Consider the following 21,971-nt stretch of genomic DNA (forward strand, 5'->3'; position numbering starts at 1 on the left):
TTATTTTAAAAATCATTTCAGTTTGCATTGAGGAAATGAATCTAAACTGTTTTAAAAAGTTTTAGCTGGTGCTTATTTCATTTGAGACTTACAAAACTGTATATAGAAACAGAACAACTCATTGGCAGTACTCTTTATGTGTGATTTTTATTGCTGTTTGTTTTTTAAAGTTTCTCATGTTGGTGTTTGTGTAATCTCTTGTGTGCTGGAGTCCTTTGAATGGACACTTGGACTCTGAATTAGTGCAAATAGAATAAAGGTTTATTTGGTGTATGCTCTGACCATTATTGTGTCATTAACCTGCCTCCCCAGCCCCTGTCTTACCATATCACCGTGGAAAGCTGCTAGCAAATTGACTTACATATAGCAAAAATAGAAGCTGTCCTGCCTGAATTTGAATTTCAGTCAGTGGATTCATTTAGTCATTTGTGGCCATGCAGGAAGCCCCATTCATATGTTCACAAAGCCTAATAGCTGTTTGTTCAGTGAGATTGATTTGATTACTCTTCCGTCTTGTGCTATTTACAGTCTGCTGCCAGTTCACGGAAAGAGAAGAGGATGGCTGCAAAGGAGAAGTTGGAGGCAATATTAAATGTGGCCCTGAGGGTCCCAAGCATCATGCTGTTGGATGTCTTGTATAGATGGGATGTCAGCTCGTTCTTCCAGCAGATCCAAAGAAGCAGCCTGCACAACAACCCTCTCTTCCAGTACAAGTACTTGGCCCTTAACATGCATTATGTGGGTAAGTGAATGCGTATTCAGGAGAAAACACTACTAGTAAATACCATTTTTGTTTGCTTCAAGATTGTTAAGAAATTTATAATAGTATGGTAATATATTGATTGCAACAAATTGCATGGAAATAAATGTAATCAGCTGCACTGTAATTAATGTAGGGCTGTTTATGTTAGCAGTAAAGAAGTCCTGTGTAGGGTCTTCAGCTTTGTTATTTAGCCTTGATATGTAAATAGAATAAAATTAATGCCTGGAAACAGTATTGATGCCCTGAGAGAAGCACAGTAATGCTGGCTGCAGCTGACTAGTAAGAAAGCTGCAGTGAAACTCTGTGCAGACAAGTAGTGTAACTTAAATCATTGGCATTAAGGAAGAGACTAGAGCAAAGGTTGCCTGTTCTGAGCTGTGACCACAGCACCAGAAAGTTGGCTTTTACTGCTGTGTGGATATGGTTCTTCAGCAAACAACCTTACGACCTGTATGCATGCTCCGAGTCGATTAGAGCATGTAACAAGTCCTGCGTGGCAGATAAATGGACAAAATTACCAGCGTGGTTCAGGGAGCTGAGGTTTCAACCTTGCCCCTGCAAGTCTAGCTCTGAAATGCTAGAAGTCTGTATTCAGGAGATGAAAGGATTGCTGTTCTGGGACCTGCTCTCCAGGTGGGTATGTGATTCATCTAGTGAGTGCACATGGGGTTAATTAGGGCTCGGATCCAGACTGTTGAGGTTGATAGCCAATGACAATCAGCATGGGTGCTGCCTAGCTTTGGGAGAAGTGGCTGGCGTGTAATTAGCCCATTCTGCAATGTTTCTTCCTTGTAGATGACTTAGAGGATAAAGATGTACTGGAGTCAGCTAAGGAAAACGCCCTTCAGTTAAGTTGTTAGAGGACTTCTTTTTTTTTTTTAATGGCTTGTCCAGAGTTTTAATCCTGACTGCAGAAGTGTAACTTCTTATTTTCAATCTATTAAGTGTCTGTCTGGAAGTTTATTTACTGTCACTGAAAACACATGTGGCTTTCTTTGTTATGGCTCCATTCTACTTGGCTAGGGATACTTAGGCATCTACTTTTACTGCAAAAAGCTGATGTGACTGCTTAATGGGGTCTTCTTGTGTTTTGGGGAGAGAGTGCTTGTTTGTTGCTGGTAAATGACACAGGACTGTGCAGGCATGGTACTTTGCCTGGCCCTCTCCTGCTTAGCTTGATCTGTGCATGCAACTTGTACACAAACAAATACCTTCTAGAAATTAGTTAGCTCTGTTTCTAATAGAAAACTAACAGTTGTGCAGTAAGCTATCAAGATATAACTTCCAACTGTGACACAACATTCTTTTTTATAGTCATTTAATAACATTGTATTTGCTCCAGAGTGTTAAGATAACACCAATAGAAAAGCATTACAGAGATGGTAGGTATTATTACCTCAAAGTATTTCTCACCTGCATGCTCCTTAAGTACTGAACCAGTGGATTCTGGTGTGCTCCTCCTGCAGGCTGGTGTCTCAGTACACATTCTCTCAGTGGTAATTCTGCATTTGCTTTTGCAGTATTGAGTGTCTGTACTTCTCTTGTTCCAACCTGTAGTTGCTGTGACCAAGGAGAGCTTTCAAATCATCAAACAAGTTGCTTGTTTTAAAAGATTTTCAGACAGTTATCTGGGACAGAGCTTTGCTTGTACTGTATTTAAAAAGTTGATCTGTGTTTCTTTCTGTGTTATAGGTCTTTTTTTCTTAAAGCTGCATCAGCGTGAAGCTGGGCTACATCAACTTTCATGTCTACACAATGTTCTCTAGATTTAATTGCATCACTTTACATAATGTTAATTAAAATAATGTATCAGAATATATAAATGGGATTTTTAAAATAAACAAAGTACTTTTCTACCAGTTTGGGAAATGAAGGTTCTTCGAAGATATGTTGAGGGAAATTAACTGTTAGCGTGCAATCTGAACAACAGTTTGCTGTGGATATCTTTCAGCATGCTGATCTGTTTTGTAACAAAAAAAATCTTTCATATTTGCTGTAAGCAAACACGGTATCAGCAAATGTGGCAGCAGCTTTGTAATATAAAATGATTACTGAATTTCTTTAAAGATAAGGTATCATATCACAGAAATGCTTGTAACAGCTTAGGAGATCAGATATGCCCATTTCAGGTGGATGTTTAAGGAACAGTTTGAGTAGAGCTCTATCAGGATTGGTAGATTTTACTGATATTTTTTTTTAGAGTGAATGTTCTCCTGGCACCAAGGGCCCAGCTGGGGGTTTCCAAGGTCATCCCTTTCACTCAGTTTGAAAGGCTGATTGTGTTTGGGCAGGTGAGGAGATATGTTATGGTGTGACTCACGTTTCAGGTAGCAGTACTGAGAAAGTCACAAAAGCCTCTAGGATGCAAGCTGCTATTTGATTCAGCTTTTCCCTCCCATATCATTTCATGAAGCTGTAAGTTCAACTGCATGAAATGTAACTATAAACGTGTAAAGCATTGCAAGTAGCGGAGGTGAATTTCTGCTTAGAATTCTTGAAAGTAAGCAGATAAATTTAGTATAAACAAAATTACTTTGCAATTTTCCTGTAAACTTTATCTGTCGTTTAGCACCGTGGTTACTGTTCCAGAGGTTTAAAAGGCCTCTGCGTGGCCTGCAGTAGCCCTCAACATGCACAGCATGTGGTAAGTTTGCACACAGCTGCTGCAGTATCAGTGGTGGTTGGAGTGGTCTGTTATCAGATAGAGAGATCTGGAGGTGAGGAGTGGGGGAAAGCTTAGAAAAGGAACAGAAAAGCTTCTGTCCACAACTCTTCATAAGTATAATGTGGTTTCATTAACACTTTGTTAAAATTGTTTTATATGAGTTAACCCTTATATAAGTGAACCCTCTTCTTAAGGAGAAGTGCTAGCTAGCTAAAATGGCTTTCTACCTCAAACTTGTGTGCAGTAGGCTAGCACACTGCTACAGTCAGACTTCAGTGTTTTATTCTATGCTCTAGATTAGCTCTGAGAGGAGAGTCATTTATATTTCTTTGATACGGATGATGGAAATAGATGAAACCACGTAATTTCTTCCTCTGAAGGGCAAAGTAGTGCTATTTTGTTCTAATTCATAAATGCTCTGAAGTTAAATGGAAAGAGTCATGTACTTAACCTGTAATCAGACTTGGAAATAAATCACTATGGGCACTGGAGTATGCTAAATATGTATTGTTTTCTTAACTAAGAATAAGAGCAGTTTTCTATCTTTAACTGTATTCTTTGTCATAACAACAATAATAAAATCTGGGAAACAAACTCAAGAAACCAGTTAAAATACTTTGAATAAGTAAAACATGCGTCATTTTTCCCAACCCTGTTTATAATTGCAGTTTCTTGCAGTTTATGGTTAATGCCTTAATTGTTTGGTCACATCACTTGACCAGGTACGAGCTACTTGTTTGGAATAAGGCCTTCAACAAAGGGGAATGGGGCAGGAGAAGTCTGAAGATGCTGCCATCTGATGGTAGCTGGTTGCTATCTTTCTTGGTCTGCCTGCTTTCTTTCAACAATCGTGCATTCATTGGAACATCTTTTATTTGCTTGGATTTTGTTTTTTATGGTGTCTTTTAAATGGTATCCTGGGCTCCATCAGAAGAGGGGTGGCCAGCAGGGACAGGGAGGTGATTGTCCCCCTCTACTCTGCTCTTGTAAGGCCCCATCTGGAGTGCTGTATCCATGTCTGGAGCTCTCAGTTCAAGAAGGACAGAGAGCTTTTGGAGAGAGACCAGAGGAGAGCCACGAAGATGATCATGGAGCACCTCCCTCACAAAGACAGGCTGAGGGAGCTGGACTTGTTCAGCCTGGAGAAGAGAAGGCTGCGGGGTGGCCTCATGGCAGCCTTCAGGACCTAAAGGGAGCCTACAAACAGGAGGGGAATCAACTCTTTGAAAGGGTTGATAACTGCAGGACAAGGGGAAATGGGTTTAGGTTGAGGGAGGGAAGATTTAGATTGGATGTCAGGGAGAAATTCTTTACAGAGAGGTGAGGTGCTGGAACAGCTGCCCAGAGAGGCTGTGGATGCCCCGTCCCTGGAGGTGTTCAAGGCCAGGTTGGATGGGGCCTTGGGCAGCCTGGTCTGGTATTAAGTGTGGAGGTTGGTGGCCCTGCGTGTGGCAGGGGTTGGAGAGTCATGATCCTTAAGGTCCCTTCCAACCCTGACCATTCTGTGATTCTGAAAGGAAAGTTTCAGAGATCTGATAGAAACACAATAAGAAATGCCATGGGAAGCTTTGGTTCACACTGCAGCAGCAAGCAGTTGGGCTCATTCCAAAACCAAACTTTTCAAAATCCTGAGATGAGGATGCGTGACTAAATGTGCAAATGCAGTTAGTGCACACATAGATGAAGTGCTGCTCAGATCCAGCACATCCAGCACCTCTAGATTTGCTGTCCCACATCTTCTGTTGCCCTCCTTCCAGAACCATTTAATTTAAGGGATAGTAGAACCATTTGCTGACTGTTACTATTTTAAACTATGGCTATTTTTAACTAAGTGCAATTTGATGACATGAACTTGGTCTTTATTTCCTCTGAAAAAATACTTGCTGTATCTTGATATCCTCTTTTTGGATTATACAATGCGGTTGGTAGATAACGAAGTGGGTAGAGATCATGCCATGGTCAAAATTTAGCATACTCTTCTTTTTTTTTTTTTTACCCCTCTCCCATTCCCAGAGTCTGCTGATTCTCATACTGCTGCCATAGCATCCTAGGCTTTTTCTGGTCAGCTTCAGGTAACTTCTGTGTGAAGCTGGTAACACTTTTTGGTAACTTGTATTGCTATTTATTATTTTATGAAGTCAATAGTAGCTTGCTTGAAAGGAGATTCTTAAAATTTTATGAGGTTCAGTTGACAATTGTATTTCTGAGTACCGCAATTTGTGTTCATAACTTGGAATACTTTGCGAGTCGTTCTATTTTTATGGTTCCAATTCCAGCTGTGTTTTCATCTGCAGTTTTCTTCAGGTTCTCCCTGGTTGTAATTCATGCCAGAACTCTGGCCAGTATGTGTGCTGTGTTACAGAAGCAGCCCCTTAATGATAGAGCAGTTCTAGAGCCTGCAGTCCATGTTGTTTATTCTGACATAACTGTAAATCTCTGTAAGGAACTCGGTTCTTGGGTTATTTATATTTCAAACACTCAATCTGTTACATATTTAATAATTCAAGAAACATCTGTTGAAACTGATGGCAGTACCCCAGTAATGAGTAAATTGTTGCAATTATTTTCACTGAGATATGCAGATGTTTGTAATGATTTCAGATCTCTGTTTATAGTTGCACTTTGCCATGACTGGGTAAATACTAATTTTCTTGTGCACAAGTAGGTTTGGATATGTGTTTCCTCAGTGTAGAATTAATTTTTCAGCATGTTTTCTGAAAAGCAAAAATACCACGTTGGCTCCAAGCACAAAGCTTCTCAGAGTGTGCAACATTTGTCTTCAGCAGCTCTGGGTGGGTGGGAGAGTGAGGAAGCTGAAGATGCATAAGAGCTTTTCTTCTCTCCTGACTTAAAAATAAGTGGCTGCTGTGGCTCCTTCTGGACTTGAGCCAACCTTCCATCAGTGTGGCCACAGGAGTTTGGTGACTTCTGCATCATGCCTTACCAACCAAAGAGTGCCTTTTGAGAACTGTCCACTTTTGAAATAGATGTTTTAGGTACGTAGGCAATTTATAAAATCTGTCTAAATTGTGCTGTGAATGGTTATCCTAAGAATTAGACTCACTCGGGATAAAGGTGCAAGTTGTTATCCTGCTTCTACTACATCAAGTACAGTCTTTCAGAAGTTTGCCTGTGCTTGATGCTTGTATATTGTGTCCAGGTGATTTTCTGAGTAAACTGAGATGGAGACGGGCAAGGATTAGGCTGAAATTATGTAGCTGACTTGGTGATGCACTGATCCTACGTGGAGCCAGGACAGATAGAGTCTTGATGGTGTTCTGTGGCTCACAGGTCGCTGCTTTGCAGGGCATTGTAAGGTGCGCCCTTCATCCTCAGTGGGCATGATTGAGCAGGAATTAATTTTCAAATTAATTTTCTGGTACAATTGAAGCTATTACTTCCTGGTGCTGAAAGATTTAAATTCCTTCCTTTGTAGTATCCAGCATAAGCAGCTGCTTTCCTTCTGAGAGCGGTGTTTCCTTGACGAGCCTCTGCTGAAGCAGTATCCAAGAGATGGTTTGGTTTTATTAAGAAATGCTATGAACTCTTGAATTGGCTTTCATCCGCAGAGTTCTCATTTTTCAACTGAACCTGTAGGAAACTTAGATTAATAACACGAAGTGGACACCAGGGATCTGTAATCATGCAAATGAGCACTAAAATGGTTCATAAAGAGGATACGCTGTGGCTTTGATCGTGCTCTGGAAACCTCCGCTGCATGCAGCTTGCCAATAAAGCTCAGGAACCAGAGTGGGGAAGGAGGTAATGCGGGGTGAGGGAAGCTGGGAAACACCTTGGTGGGAAGCAACCAGAGACTGCTGAAAGGCAGTTTGTGAGCTGTGCTTACTGTAACAATGAGCATTGCACAGTGAGGAGTTTTCATCTAGCTGAATCAACACGTCGTAAATGAGGTCATGAGCTAATGAATGCGTGTGTTCTTGTCTAGAAATGTTTAACCTAGCTTTTCTGTTGATTTTTATTTTCTTTCTCCAGTGGTGTCTAAACCAGTGCCATCTTACAGAAAAGGTGGTGGAAGCTCTCTGCTTCCTTTTGCTGCCAAACAAGTGCTCTGTGCTTCTTGAGCTGGGCCAAATCTGATACTGTTAACCCGTGCTGAAGGTTACCCACCAGGACAACTGTTTCTCAAGCTGTAAATCCTTGAGATCCTTCCCCAAAAGAAATGTCTGTTTTCAATACCCTGCTTTCTTCTGACAGAGGAGGTGCAAATGAAAGCAATGTAATAATTTAGATGAGAAAGCTGCTGTGAGAAATTTCATTTCCTGGTCCTTTGTTTTGAAGTAGAATTTCATTTATGCCATTTACTAATTACATCATTTGTCAAAGCAAAAAGAAAGGGAACAGAATATTGCTGCTGCTATGTCTGAATTTGAGCTCATCTTCTTTCTGCAATGAGCTAGTTTGGTAATGAATTATTTGCTTTCTTTTTTTGGCAGAAACATTGTGGATAAAAATGAGGTTCATACCACTGTGGGAATAAAGCCTCTGCAGAAAGAATGCAAATATTGCAGCATCAAGTGTGTCAAAATCTCTCTAGTGAAGTTACAAGATGGAACTGTAAATGGGAGTGCAAAGAAACTACTTTAAATGTCTTTCACTCTCTCCTTCAAAATGTAACAGAGTAAATAAAGGCAATTTCAAAACAAGTATTTAAATTCTGGCTCAAACTCATGAGTGGTGGCATCACCTGTGCTGCCTGCAGGTCATTTGTGTGAAAGGTACAGAGGTGACAGCAGCCTTCCTATCTTCTGATTGTGATTAGATGTTTTCTCAGCCCTCCAGTGTATCCTCCTAGATTTGAGTTAGTGATCACAGAGAAGAATGAACTTGAGTTGCTTTAAAATACTCCTATGTAACGTGGCTGTGCTGCAGTTGCTGCCCCCTGAAAAGTCTTCCTTCTGCATAAATTATCCCAGCTCCTTTCAAGTTCATAACCAAGTGGCCTTTCATGTGACTGAATAAGGTAAAGAAGATGGCAGAGCTTAAATGCAGATACAGTAAGCAGGTATTCTTGGACTATTTATAGAGTAGAAGAGGAATAAAAGGCTGCATAATAAACAGCATTTAGTTCTCCTCCACCTGGAGGTGAGTCACGGGCTATGCTGAGTGAGAAAGTTTGGGGGAGGTTGGACTCAGGGCAGGAGTGGGGCATGGCTGTGCCAGGCAGATTTGTCCCTTCCAAAGCAATGAAGGGAAGATGATGTACACAGCAAGGAGCCAGTATTAAAAATGTCTGCAGCTGTTTTGAGAGTTGGTTTTGCTGTGGGCATCCTGGTGGCTTTTCTAGGAGCATGCTGCAAAGTCACCTAGAAGACTGGAGTATTGACAGAGTTTAGGGGCTGCTTATTGCAGGTGGGACCTGCTAAGTAGCATTGAAATACTTCTACATAAATACTGACTTTGACATTGTATCTTTATCAAATGTAGGAATATATTGTGTTACAGTAGCTGTTTGTTTCGCCTTTGAGTACTTAATCTAGAGTTACATTGCTTGCTTTGGTATTCTTTAAGAATTTCCGGAATTAACTCAGTTAAACTGTATTCAGTGTTGCTGAATACTTGGATGATACTTAGGCTGCAGGCTCACCTTACACTTGAGGTGATGGGTTAACTTCTTTGGCGTTTTCTTCTTAGCTGAAGGGAAGTTGTGAGCCACAGCTCGTTCGGTTTTTCTTTTTTCTTTTTTGTTTTCCTTTTTTTTTTCTTGAATGAGTTTCAGTGCCAGGTACTTCAGTTGACCTTCAGAAAGAGAATGAGTGTGCTGTATTGTGATGGAGAGCTGGGGGATAGAGATCAGTACAGGCACCACACAGATGGGTCTTTGACCCTGCTGAGTGGCTAGGAAAGTGAAGAGGGTGGGCAAACACAAAACCGCCTGTTTGTGGAGTGCACTTTGAGGTACTGCGTCAATAAGGTATCCTAATGAGAGCAGTTAGGGAAAGAACTATCAGTGTTCTGTTGGTTATAAAAGCTGCTGAGCAGCCAGGCTGTGTTTTTAAAGACTGGATCTTTTTCCACAGTTTTACTAAATACCAACAGGCAGTGAAGTAATGACTGCTGTCAGTGCCCACAAACACTCGGTTGTGCCACGTCATCTTGTTTCATGGAGCCCTGGTGGCTTCAGTGTGCTTTGATGTTACCAGAATGGAGAAGAGCCTGTGTCTGTCTACCTCAATTGTGGGTACAGACAGTGTCTTAAAACCGTGAAGATACAGTGGAAGAATTAAAACATGTAGTGATAATCAGCATGAATAAGTGTTTTGTATGTTCTTTGCTTAAAGCCAAGGGTGTTTGACATCTCATTATTGAGTGTATTGGATGGATAGATTTCTTTCTCTGTTACATTGAAATTTATTTTCATTTGAAAGAGGGACACCTAAGCCTCCTAAGCCTTTTCCTTTTGTTACATTGGTTTTGATAGTGTCTCCCTAAAATACAGGGGGATCAAGTCCACCACTTGCTGTCTGGATGTAATGCTATAGAAACTGGTAGAGCTGTCTCTGCTCATGGCGGGGGGGGAGCAGTTTTAGTGTGCTGTGTGTTTTGATGAGAGGAAACTAAAAATGCATGAGTTTTATGACCAAATGGAAGCAAAGATAATTGATGAGATCTGGATAACTTGAGTGCTAGTTCATATTTTAAGAAATATGGGGTTAGGTAATGTTTTTTGAAATCTCAAATTCTGCTTTCTGTTACAGGTTACATCTTAAGTGTTGTGCTCCTAACTTTACCAAGGCAACACCTTGTTCAGCTTTACCTGTACTTTCTGACTGCACTGCTGCTGTATGCTGGGCACCAAATTTCCAGGTAGGAATAAGTGGGTTAATTTTGTTAGCTTCATTTGTGAGTTAGAAATACAATGGATACTTTGTTAGCAGTTTCTGCAAATCGGGGAAGGTCTGGTTTTCTGGAAGCTTTTTCTTGTGCCAGATAACTACATGTATCATGCTGTTGTTTATCTTAAAAAGTTAATGGAATTAAATGTGCTGTCAACTAGTTCTGGTGTATTTGTGTTGACTTAAGAGAAGTTTTTAGCTGCTTTTCTGCAGAGTGTAATGTCTGTTAATCTGAGGACAGAAAACACTGCAGGACTAAATATGACCTGTGATGTAGTAACCTGTTATTCAATGGCTTAATTAACATGCTTTCAACACTGAGGTGTCTTACCAAGTGAACAGAATGTTACCTTCAAATTTCTGGCGCATACAAGAAGGGAAAAAGTAGTGCTGTGAGGGTAATAAAAGTGAAGAAGTTGTGGAATTTATTCTTAAACTCATTTTTGTGTAATATATTTTACAATGAAAGCAAAAAGAAAGGTTTTAGGATCTAAAACACAAAGCAATAGGCTGGACAACTCTGAGAAAGGCAAGACAAGGTGGATCATCTTCATTTGTTTGGCAGGAGTTAAATCTGTTGAAAGCCAATGTAAACTTTTCTAGTGACAAGATGTTAAATTGGAACCAAAGAGAGTGCCCTCGCATTAAAGTCTTTACGTGGGAAGTTTTGTAAATGTGGACCTAAGCTTGATTTTTTTTTTTTTTTTTTTTTTTTTTTTTTTTTTGTTCCTGCTGATGGGAAACATTTAAAAATGTGCTTTTGATTGAATTAAGTGAAGTAACAGGTTTGTTATTTCTGCATCACAATTGTTGTACTAAAACATTTGCTGGAACGTTTGCGTATGCTGCAGCTCAGGGGAAGTGTTCATGAAGGTTTTGTGGTAACTCAGTGTGCAACTCTTGCAGCTGTCAAAGTTTCAGTTATTAAATTATTATTTCCTGAACTGATGAGGGTGCAAGAGAGAAATCAGACCTCTTATTCACTGGGTAGGAAGGAAAGAGGACTTTTTTTTATCATCCTCAGTGGAGTCCTCAGTTTTTTACGGATACAGTTTGTGGGTGTTTGTGATAGAGTTAAAGGCTTACTTGTTAGAAAAAGCAACAACCTAAACATTATTTATTGTATTTGTATTAAGTGAGAATACAGCTGGTACCAGAAATCCATCAGATAGAGGGCTTTGGTCCAGAACATTTAAAGCTGAAGATCCTTATGCAATTGTGGATCTTTGGATCTTTGAAGTCAAAGAGAGGTGGTATGGATTTTGGTTAATAAATATGGTGCTTTTTACAGTGATTTTTGTAGTTGTTTTTCTCCATAGTGTGAATTGTAAGTGGTATTGCATTTTGAGATTTGGCATTTAATGGCTTCATTGAAATTTGTTGGATAACTATTGCTCGGTCTGTTTGCTTTTGTACTGAGCTTTCTGTATTTGATGCTTCTGGAGTGTATTAATGAAGACTTTAATTAAATCTTTCATCAACTGGCACAAAAATATTTAATTAAAACATGTCTGAAATTCAAATAGTCCAGCACTATTCCCTAGATATGTAACAAAGCAAGTGTAGCTCGTGCTTCTGAGTGAGCTTATCCATTCCCTGGGTATAAGGCAGACTGGTTTGAAAGGAGGCACTGCTCAGGGGGAGCTCAGCAACAGCCTTTGTATAACACAGGGAATGCAACTTGAATTAGGTTTTCCAAAGAATTCCTGAATCAGAAATATTCAAAGAAAATTTCAAAGAATTTCTGAATACTAGTTTCATAATGAAACTAGTGAAGTTTAACAACATGCAGGTACTCTCTTGTTGCTGGAGCTGCACCTCTTATTAATGGTGCTATCCAATTATAACTGATGTTTCTATTTAGCAGACTGATTGTAGGGAGACATACAGTTATCATGTGTGCAGACTTCCTGATATTTTGCTAATAAATCTGCTCAGTGTGTGCTGCTTGCACACATTACCAGTTGGGAGGCTATTTAAAACAGATGAAGATCCCATCTTGAGGCGAGGCCAGTTTGGTTAATGCAGATTTTAGAACAAGATTCAGCTGGCACTTGTGACTCTGCAGCGTCCTGGAAATTCTGAGCTGCTGGAAGACTGCAGCCTTCAGTGCTGTTTTTCCAGCCCAGAAATAGCTTGTGGTTCAGCTGCAAGTCTAGGAATAAGATCTGAATGTTATAGTTAAGCTCTGATTCAGACTTCAGATCTCTTTGACCTTGACAAGACACTTCTTAGCATTTGCTTCCTCAGCTGTAAAACCAGGAATTACCTTAATGTGTAAGGATTGATTAGCTAATGTTTGTGAGCTCTTGGAGAGTCCATGGCAGTACTGCCGTTATACATCACGTTAGCCTGGCAGTTTGGGTAGAGATAATTCACCATCTGTTTAAGAAAAAAGAAGTCAGCTTTAAAAAACAGCCCTGCCACTCTTGACAAAGAAAACATGCATATATATTTTTTCTTTTATATGTAGCTGCATGAATGTCTTGCTTGAAAGGATCATGTTTTACCCCCTCCAGCCCCCAGTTTCAACAATAAAACTGAGTAAAAGAAATGAAGCAATTGAAAATATTATTTATGCTATAAAATGGAATACACATTATATTAACTGATGCTATCATTGCTTTCCAGATGTTGAACCTGGCAGAGCTTGGGGAAGATTTGGGATGAAAGTAGCTGGGAGGAGAAAAGGAGGAGAGAAAGGCAGGGAGCAAGCGATTGAATTCTGTCTTATCTGCATTTTTAAAACAATTTAAGTTTTCAGAGTACCTGTAGGCATTCAAACTCTTAAGTGTGTGTGTATTTGATGTTAACAGCAAAGATTAATCAGTCAAAGTAAGTGTCAACAATATGTCTCAATTAGGTAAAATAGCAACTGTGCCTTGTGCTTGTCAGTTACAAAGCATATTTTTAATAACAGACCTTTTTTGGCTTTCCATAACGATTAATGACTATGCTGTATCTCTTCACCTTTATAGAGCAGTGTTAATCGTGGCAGTCCAGCAGTTTGGTAAAATGAGGCACACATGTACAAAATGAAAAAAGGCAATTTGATCTAAGCTTTACTCTTACATTCTAATTTTCTACAGCAATAACACAGTTTCAGCCATTGTATTAATGTTTTACACTGCTGGAGTAAAATGAACAATTCTCAAATGTACATAAAAGCTGCAGCTTAATACAGCTTTAATTGTTCAAAACTGAGTGCAGGCTCTTGTTCTTCTCAACATCTTGTGTAGCAGTGCAGCTGTTCCAGGCATCTTCTGATTGGTGTCTGTGCCAAAAGATCCCATGTTTCTACTAGTGGGAAGAGAATAATTACTTTTCTTATTCAGACACTGTTCACAAATACTGTTCAGAAAATATAGGGGACCTTAAAACATTGCTTATCTGAGCTGGTAGGTGTGCAAACCTAAATTAAAGAGAGGTGCTTAAAGAATGAAGCCGAGTGTGACACCTCTGTGCGAATGACTGGATCAGCCAAGGGCAAGGAATCTAGCTTGAAAGGCTTGTTCCTGCTATGAAAGAGATGACTAAGTGCGGCTCTGTTGGTGTCTTAGCTAAGTTGTGTAAGGTTTTCTTGCTACCGTTGGTGTTCTGGATGATTTTGTAACCTGTTTCCTGGCAGATGTAGAAAATGATGTCTTCACTGCTTTCCTTCCAGCAGTTTAGAAATAACCATCGTTTTCACCTTCAATTTCAGATGAAGCATGACACTGCTAATAGAAAAAGCCATCTTCAGCATGTTGCAAATTTGTATGAAACCTGTGGAAGTGTTCTTTTCTCCCTTTGCAACTGATAGGTTACCCTGCTTGTTTTGCACATGCTGAGAGAAAGTGCTTTCTCCAAATAGAAATAAAAAAATATATATATACCCAACTTTGTCCTAGAGACTACATCTGTGTTGGTCTTTGAAGACTGAAAATCAACCAACCAAACCCTTGCACTGGCTGGACAGCAAGGGAGAATGTTCTGCTTAGGATGAGCTGTTAGCTGCCTTTTCCATCCTCAGGTGTTCTTGATTGTAGGTGGTGTAGGTTCCAGTCTAAAGAGCCCATACCTTCATACCTTGCATGCACTGTGGCACTTGAAGAGCTGCACTGAGTAGGCAGTGATGTCAACTATGAAGAAGGGGTTTTGAAGTGTTTGTTTAAGTACTTTGAGATTTATGTCTCAAATTCCAGAGACTTTTTGTAAATGAGTGTGTGAATACCTTAGTTTGGAGTGGTGAAGTGATGCTAGAACCAGAGTATGTTTTCATATTTCTGGAGAGAAGTGAATGCTTCTAGTAGTTCATATATGCAAATGCTTCGCCATTTGCATATATTTTTCTGCCCTGAAATATGAAGAACAATTCTTAAATTGGTTGTGATTTCCAGCCTTGCTTGCTCTGCTTTGGCTGCACCTTTCCCAGCGAGCGTGGCTTGCCTCACTGATGTAAAGAACTACACCACGAGTGAAGCTCCCTGCCGCTCGAGCAAACACCCTGCTGGCTCCGTGCAGGGTCAGATTGAGTGTGTCTGCCCAGCATTCCTGTGGCTGGAGCCAAATAGGAGTGACTGGATGGGGTTAGCAGAGGCTGTGGACCTCAGGAGTTGACGGTGTGTAACAGAGGTGCAGCAGCAGCCGTGTGGGGAGTGCAGAAGAGAGAGCTGGAGCTCTGGATGCAAAGGGTCACGAGTGTTGCCTGCTGTCTCATGGCAGGGGATTAACGAGCCACTGGAGAATTACTGCTGTGCTGTTCCAGGATTATCTTCAGAAAGTGCAAAGTGTTTGCTCTTCATATGAAGTTCATATTTGATTTACTTTGCTGTTACGTAGGTTAGCCCATTTACAGTGGAGCTGATGGGTGATTGCCAACAGCAGAAAAACTGCCTGCTTTCCATAGGATTCTTACTTCTTTCTTTGATTGCCTGAGCTCATCCTCCTAGCCCACCTTATCTCAGAAAAAAGTTACAAATGTTCTGTCTGGTTCTTGTATTATCTCACTGTATCTTCAGTAGTGCTCCATCAGTTTGAGGGCATCCTGTTGGTCCCCCTGAGCTCCCCAGTGTGCAGCTCAATTTTTAAATCCTGTTGGTTGAAGGGATTATGAGGCAGCCCCATCCCTGACTCTTCCATGACTGTCACTGTTCTTCACAGCTAATTTTGAATTCAGTGCAAAGAGATCATTTGGTGCAAAACATTTTGTCCCTTTAATTGGAAGACCTTTCCACATGGTTCTAGTGGAGGAAAAAAAACATAATTAGGAAAAAAGAAACACTTAATAAGGAAACTTGAACATGAAATGATGCTTAAGAAGCTTTGTCAATAAGCAGTTTCAGGCCATGCAGAAGAGCAGCTTGGGTGTCCCAGAGGACTTTTATGGCTGTGACAGTGGGTCTAATTACAGATAATGTGCCTGTTGCTGAAGTCATGCTCCAGTTAGATCCTTCAGTCAGTGAGGCTGCCATAACAGCCGTGCTAATATTGCTTTTTGAAATTTACTTAATTGTCTGTAACGTACACTGAAGTTAGATGTGTGTGGATGAGTAAATTGCATCTTGTCCGATCAGAAGGATCTTAATACATACTTTGTGGTCTTATTTTTCTCAGGGATTACGTGAGAAGTGAATTAGAATCAGGATATGAAGGGCCGATGTACGTGGAGCCTCTCTCAATGAATCGTTTCATGACTGCATTAGTAGGTAAGTGACTGAAATATTTGTGATGCAGGAGAGTTCTGCCTAATTCTCTTCATTGAAACCTAGGCACGTTTTGCTTCTTGTTTTCAAATTTCTCTATCACTTTTGGTAGCTGTGATCCTCATTAATACACAGGAGTCCTGTGTGTGTCCTACCTGACTCTCCATAGTCCACTGAATTACCAATACTCCCTTATTTACAGCACTGAAGTATTTTCTAGATCTCTATGGTGATTTTTAAAATTTAATGATAGGTCCAAATGCTTGAGATTCATAAGGGTATCTTAATCTATCACACTGTTGTAAAGGTGCACTTTGTTGCAGTTCGTGCTTGTTTATGACCTATGGAATTGAAATTAAAAGTGTGTTATGATTTGGTGGAGTAGGACGAGTGGTTGGAGAGTATGTTCTTGTAGAAGCACTTTGAATTCATGCCTGGATTTGGGTGAAAACTTCACAATAAGCAGTTCTTATAGGAGGTGATTTACCATAGTATGCAGCATAGGAGGTATTCTTAAAAGAAAACTTTGAGTTTTATCTCTGTATCCCTGTCAACCCCTGCAAAAGCATCAAGCATGAGGAATGTGGGGAGAGAGATTCAGTTTGTAGTGTTCAGTCACTTATTGACAGCATATAGTTGCTCTCAAGAAATAGCATTAATATTCTTTAGTGCTTCTGTGCTTACCAATTCCAGAACTGTGCTTCTTAATTGTAGCATTCTGTCTCCATGTTCTTTTCAGACTCGCAGTCTGATTCAGAATGATTGGATTGTCTTGGATGGGAAGCACTGTAGAAATTTCAGTAGTAACGTTTGTAATGCTTTTGTCTTTGAAGTGGTTGTGCAAGCATTTATTCTGTATTGTCTTTACAGCTGAGCATTATCATACTCTGAGAAAAAAGGAGAAAAACAAGTGAAATAGATTTGTGGATGTATGCATGAAAAGCAGGCGGCTTTTTTATTTTCCAGCCTAGTTCCAGGGATATTTCTAGTTAAAGCATTAAGGAGTAACAACACAAAACTGCATTTAAATTATTTTATTAATGGATAAGATGACCCTTTTCCTAAAAATGTCAGAGAAATGGTGAAGAATTGGGTTTTTACACTCCTTACCCTTCCCTCCCAAATGAACTTTGGAAGAGAATAAATTCACCATTAAGGATGCTGTGCCATACCATATGCTCTGCTGAGAGGATATTGGAATACGCCTGTACTGTGTGCATTTTAGATATAAGCCAGACAAACTCGGAAGAGAAATCTTTCCTAATTCCTTTCATTAAGGTCTGTGGTTTTCATCAGATTATTGACAGATTTAGTGAGCCGTGCACTGTTGGCAAAACTCAGCTGCTTTCTTTTTGCTTGCAGCTGCTGTTGAAAGATTTAAATGGATTTACTTCTACCGTATGTTAGGTCTACCTGAGTATCTACATCTCTTATGTGCCCACATCTTCACTTTTAAATGTGACATTTGTCCTTGCTTTTAATATTTTTGTAGAAACACCATTGCTATTTTCTGAGGAAAGGAAATCTTCTTTAGAGGTTATTTCTTCTCTCTTCTGATTTCTAGGTGTGCTAAATTTACTGCCTTATCATGGGACATCAAGGTACAGCTAAATCCTTTAATATGTTTCAATGAGGAAATATTTGTAATTAGTTCTTTGAATCTCTCTTAGATGCAGTGCAGAGTTCCATGATAAAGCAGAATCCCTTGGAGCTCCACAAAGCAGCAGGCAGAAAGAGGTCAGGAGGCATTATGCCATTCTGTGACATATAGACAGAAAATAATTCAAAGCGTCAAACCCATCAGTATCCCATGGTGTATCATTCAGTTTTAATGTGGATTAAAGATAAGAGACAAAGACAGGATTGTTTTTGTCCAGTACAGTTTTTTGTTGTACTGGGTGGCAGACTAGAATGTCTGATTATTGTATTTCAGAAGTAGCTGTGGCTATAGTAACAAGTATGTGTATGTTAATGTTTTTAATACCCTCATTATTAGTTCTCCATGTTCTTCTAAAGACAACACGAAAGTGTAATTTTAATCTTGATGGCAGTTGGTGGTCTTTGGGGAAGTTCTGTAGAAGTGGACTTTGAGATTTGACAATGTTTTCTGTGAATATGAAATACTGTGTTAAATCTGTTACATGCCAAGGTATTTATCCAGTGCATTCTGCCATGTCTCAGGAGCATCCTGTGCTGAACTGCCATCTTCACAGCGAAGAGAACAAGGAGGTGATTTGTTCCAGTTTGTTTTTTGTATGTTCTGCCTGAGCATTGTGGTGCAGCACTGTTGGCAAAGGCACTGAGACAGGTGCATAAGGAAACAATCATGATGGTGATAGAGCTCTGTTACCTAAAAGCTGTGGTCACAATAGAGGGGTTGATGTACAATGCACAGCCTGGGTCACAAATTTAATCTTTGTTAATGCCTTTATTCATGAGTGCCTTTGGTCTTTCACAGTCAGTTCTTTCCCCAGTTCTAGCTCAGTCCAATGACTGTTAAATAGGGTTACCAATATGCTCTGAAGTGCTGGGTGCAAGGAATAAATGCCTTTGAACTGTCTTTTGGATGAGTGTGTCACCTTGTGAGAATGTCAGCTGTGGATGTTACAAAGCTGTGTGGCTGTGGAAGTGGTGCTACTGTGGAGTCTTGTTTTTTCTTGGCTCTCATTGCTCAGTAGTGGGAGCACTTAGTAACTTCAAGGCATCCTGCTTTTTGCCAAGCAGTTAATGTCATAATCAGGAAATTTGTTAACATCAGCCTTTTAAAATAGGGGATGAAATGGAGAGTTCCCTTCTAAATGTGGTTTGAACAGCAACAGAACCACATGGGCTCAGTTACTGCATATTTTCCGTTAGCTTACTGCCTGAGAGTCCTTGGCTATATTTAATGTATTTGTGGAGGTTTTAGGAGGGGAAAAGAATGGGCAGGAGCTTAAAGCAGTAGATTAATTCCTGCAGGAGCCTAAAGTCCTGCAAGAGCATTCCAGATTCATTGTCACTGGCTGTGCTTTTCAATCCCCAGCATCTTAGATTGCAGATGGACTGTTCCATTGGATTTGCTAGTCTTAGCAGATAGTTTGAGCATTAAGTTTTCTTGGTGATTTGATACGAGTTCCAAGCTGATTTCTTCTGACTGGAACTGCAAATTGTAGGTGATACCTCACTATTTACAGCCCTACTTAGAAAGACATGATGGTATGCAGCACAAAGAGACTGTCCTGAACAAAAGGGTGGCTGCCCCAGTTAAAGATGGGAAGTATGTCCTTGTCACTGCAAGCTTCACTGTCATTTCAGGCCCCTTCTGAGAACTGACTAAATGCAGACTACAGGAAGGAGATCAAGGCCTCCACGTGTTTCATTTGTGGTGTACAGTTTTCCTTCCCATGACAATTAACTTCCAATCAGTATATGAACTGAAAAGGTGGAGAACAACACTCAGCAGGGATGATGAGCAGACTCAGCTTGTTATGCCAGGAGGAAAGCAGGTGTTGCTGCTTATCAGATGAGACAAGAATCAGAGGTCCTATGATTGGAGAACACCAGTTTCTTACCCAAAGTGATGTGTGAGAGTTTTTCTTACCCAGATGATGTTCATTTGTCTCCATGCTGCTTCCTCTGAGATAAAGAGTTCCAGTGACTGTAATGGGAGAGTTAACCTGGACTGGTCTGCTGTGGAAATGCTGCCTTCCAGATCTCTGGGTGTGTAGCAAAGCTGTCCCTGTGCCCTGCCAACTGCTTAAGAGAATTTAGTTGTTAATTATGTGTCACTTGCAAGGTTCAGTGATAATTCTGAACAACTGCCCCGGAGCATTATGAAGTTATTGAAATCTCAGCTGCGGACCCGGCTGCCTCTTGTTGTTCTTGGTTGGTAATTCCTCTTGACAGTGTAAATATTGTTGTTCTAAAAGCCATTTGGGGCCTTTGATTACTTTTTTTTTTTAATAGATCAGGATGAAATAGTGTTATGGCTGGGCTTCAGAAATGCTGCTGCTGTGCTCACTGATACAGGTTGAACCAGGAATACAGGAAACCAGAGGGATGACTTGCCCAGTTATCCTCCGTGTGATTTTTTCCTGGGCTTTATATTAATTTGAACATGATTCTGGATGTGCTTTGGGCTCGCATTTTGCTAATCTGCAAAGCCCTCACTTGGCGTAGTTTAAAAATGATAAGTTTTGTGACCTAGCAAACAATGCAGAGGAGACTGGTTTCATAACAGATATGTCCTAGTTAGAGCTGTCATAATATGCTGGATGTTGATAACTGTGTTATGGAAAGATAACGAATTAAAATACGTTTTTCCTGAAGGGGATAATCAGCTTGATTATAAAAGACTGTTGCGTTTTCAGGTCAGCTGGTGGTGTGCACGCTCTGCTCCTGCGTCATGAAAACAAAACAGATCTGGCTCTTCTCTGCTCACATGCTCCCTCTGCTGGCACGGCTCTGCCTGGTCCCGTTGGAAACCATTGTCATCATCAACAAATTCGCCATGATTTTCACTGGTTTGGAAGTTCTCTACTTTCTGGGATCAAATCTCCTGGTGCCCTATAACTTGGCAAAATCTGCATACAGAGAGCTTGTCCAGGTAAGACAGAGTTGGGCATGAGCATTTTTGGAGGAAAGAAGTAATAAGTAAAAGTAGTTTGACTGTTTTCTATGCATCTGTTCTTGTGTGTGAGCTCATGTTTTCTTAGTAAGCCCACTGTGTTCCTATCTATAGCATCATCTTTCTTTGATTTAGGGTAGTTTACAATTTGTATGAGTGAGCAGTTGAGCCATTAGCCTGAATTATACTGGCTAGTTGAGCAGGTTGACTTTACTTGGGTTTTACTTAGTCCTTTCCAAGTCCAGGCTAAAAGACAGGATTGTGGTAGGATGGAATTTATCTAGAGCCTTATTAAATGTGCATGGTACTCCCATGCATTAATTACAGTAGCTGTTCATTTCAAGAAATACCTTCTGCAAGAAAAAACATTTATAATCATAGTAATATTTAATTGGGAGTAAGAGTAAAGCTGATTTTGACTGTAAGTTAGACTGTGATGTGAAAGGTTGAAAAGTCTGCAGTATTTTCTTAAGAAAAGCAGCATTTCTGAGAGTTCTAACAGGAGTTACCAGAAACAGAGAAGGTTGATCTGACACACATCCCTTTTGTTAATGCTTCAGCATCCAAAAAATGCATTTTATATGAAACTGTGCTTTATTAACACTACAGAAAGATTATGCCTCATATTATATAAAAACAAAATATGAATACATATCCTTCCGTGTATCTCAGTATTAAAGAATTGATACTTGTTTAATTTTGATGGACCCACCAGTTCTCTTCTCACCACTTGCTGGAGTTTTTTCAAAGCAAGCCTTTGCTTTTCTGCCTTTTGCTTCTCCATTCTGGAAGCAGCCTAAAAAGTAACTTGCTAAGCTCTTTCAGAACCATCTTTAAAGCTCTTCTTTGCTGTCATATGTCATATACAAACCAGAACTTGGCAGCAGTGGGTTTCTGGCATGCCAAAGTCTCAACCTGTCATGTTGATCCGTATTGTCTAATTATTTATTTTTATGTAATTGGTCTTAGGAGCAAGATTACCCTTCCTTGCTTGTACAGCACGTAGCATGGTCTGGCCTTGTTCACAACTAGATTGTAGATTTACTGATGAAAACAAGCTCAAGAGCTTATTGGCAAAGCCTCAATATCCACGTATTCCAGCAAGAATATGAAAATCATGCTTACCACTTTCTTTATAAGAGAGACAGCAGTGCTGTTTGGGATAAAACACATTCCTCTTCTGTACTGTTTGAAGACTTGAAACAAGGTAGAACCAGCACCTCCATTTTCGATGTTCATGGACACCTGCAGAGTTTAGCTTCCTGATGTCAAATTGAAGTCTGATGTGGATCTGATTCATTTATCTATTGTTCTGTTAGGCACTTAGTATAAAACAAACGTCATATGAAGATTTCAGCTGCAGATAAGATTGGGGGTGAAATAGTTGTCTTGTTATTTG

At 40.1% G+C, this 21,971-nt stretch overlaps 1 protein-coding gene across 1 annotated transcript in view; it reads left to right on the forward strand.

The window, feature by feature from the left end:
* Nucleotides 1–531: 531 nt before the first annotated feature.
* Nucleotides 532–21,971, forward strand: part of RNF145 (ring finger protein 145) — a gene marked incomplete at its 3' end in the record, with an annotated part of 30,233 nt that continues 8,793 nt past the window's right edge. The window contains exons 1-4 of the mRNA XM_079542174.1: nt 532–742; nt 10,145–10,253; nt 15,878–15,969; nt 20,316–20,551. Coding sequence (XP_079398300.1) covers nt 559–742; nt 10,145–10,253; nt 15,878–15,969; nt 20,316–20,551 — 621 coding nt within the window. The 5' untranslated portion in view covers nt 532–558. The remainder of the gene's footprint in view (nt 743–10,144; nt 10,254–15,877; nt 15,970–20,315; nt 20,552–21,971) is intronic.

The sequence above is a fragment of the Tetrao urogallus genome (assembly GCF_951394365.1).
Source record: "Tetrao urogallus genome assembly, chromosome: 14".
Taxonomy (NCBI): Eukaryota; Metazoa; Chordata; class Aves; order Galliformes; family Phasianidae; genus Tetrao; species Tetrao urogallus.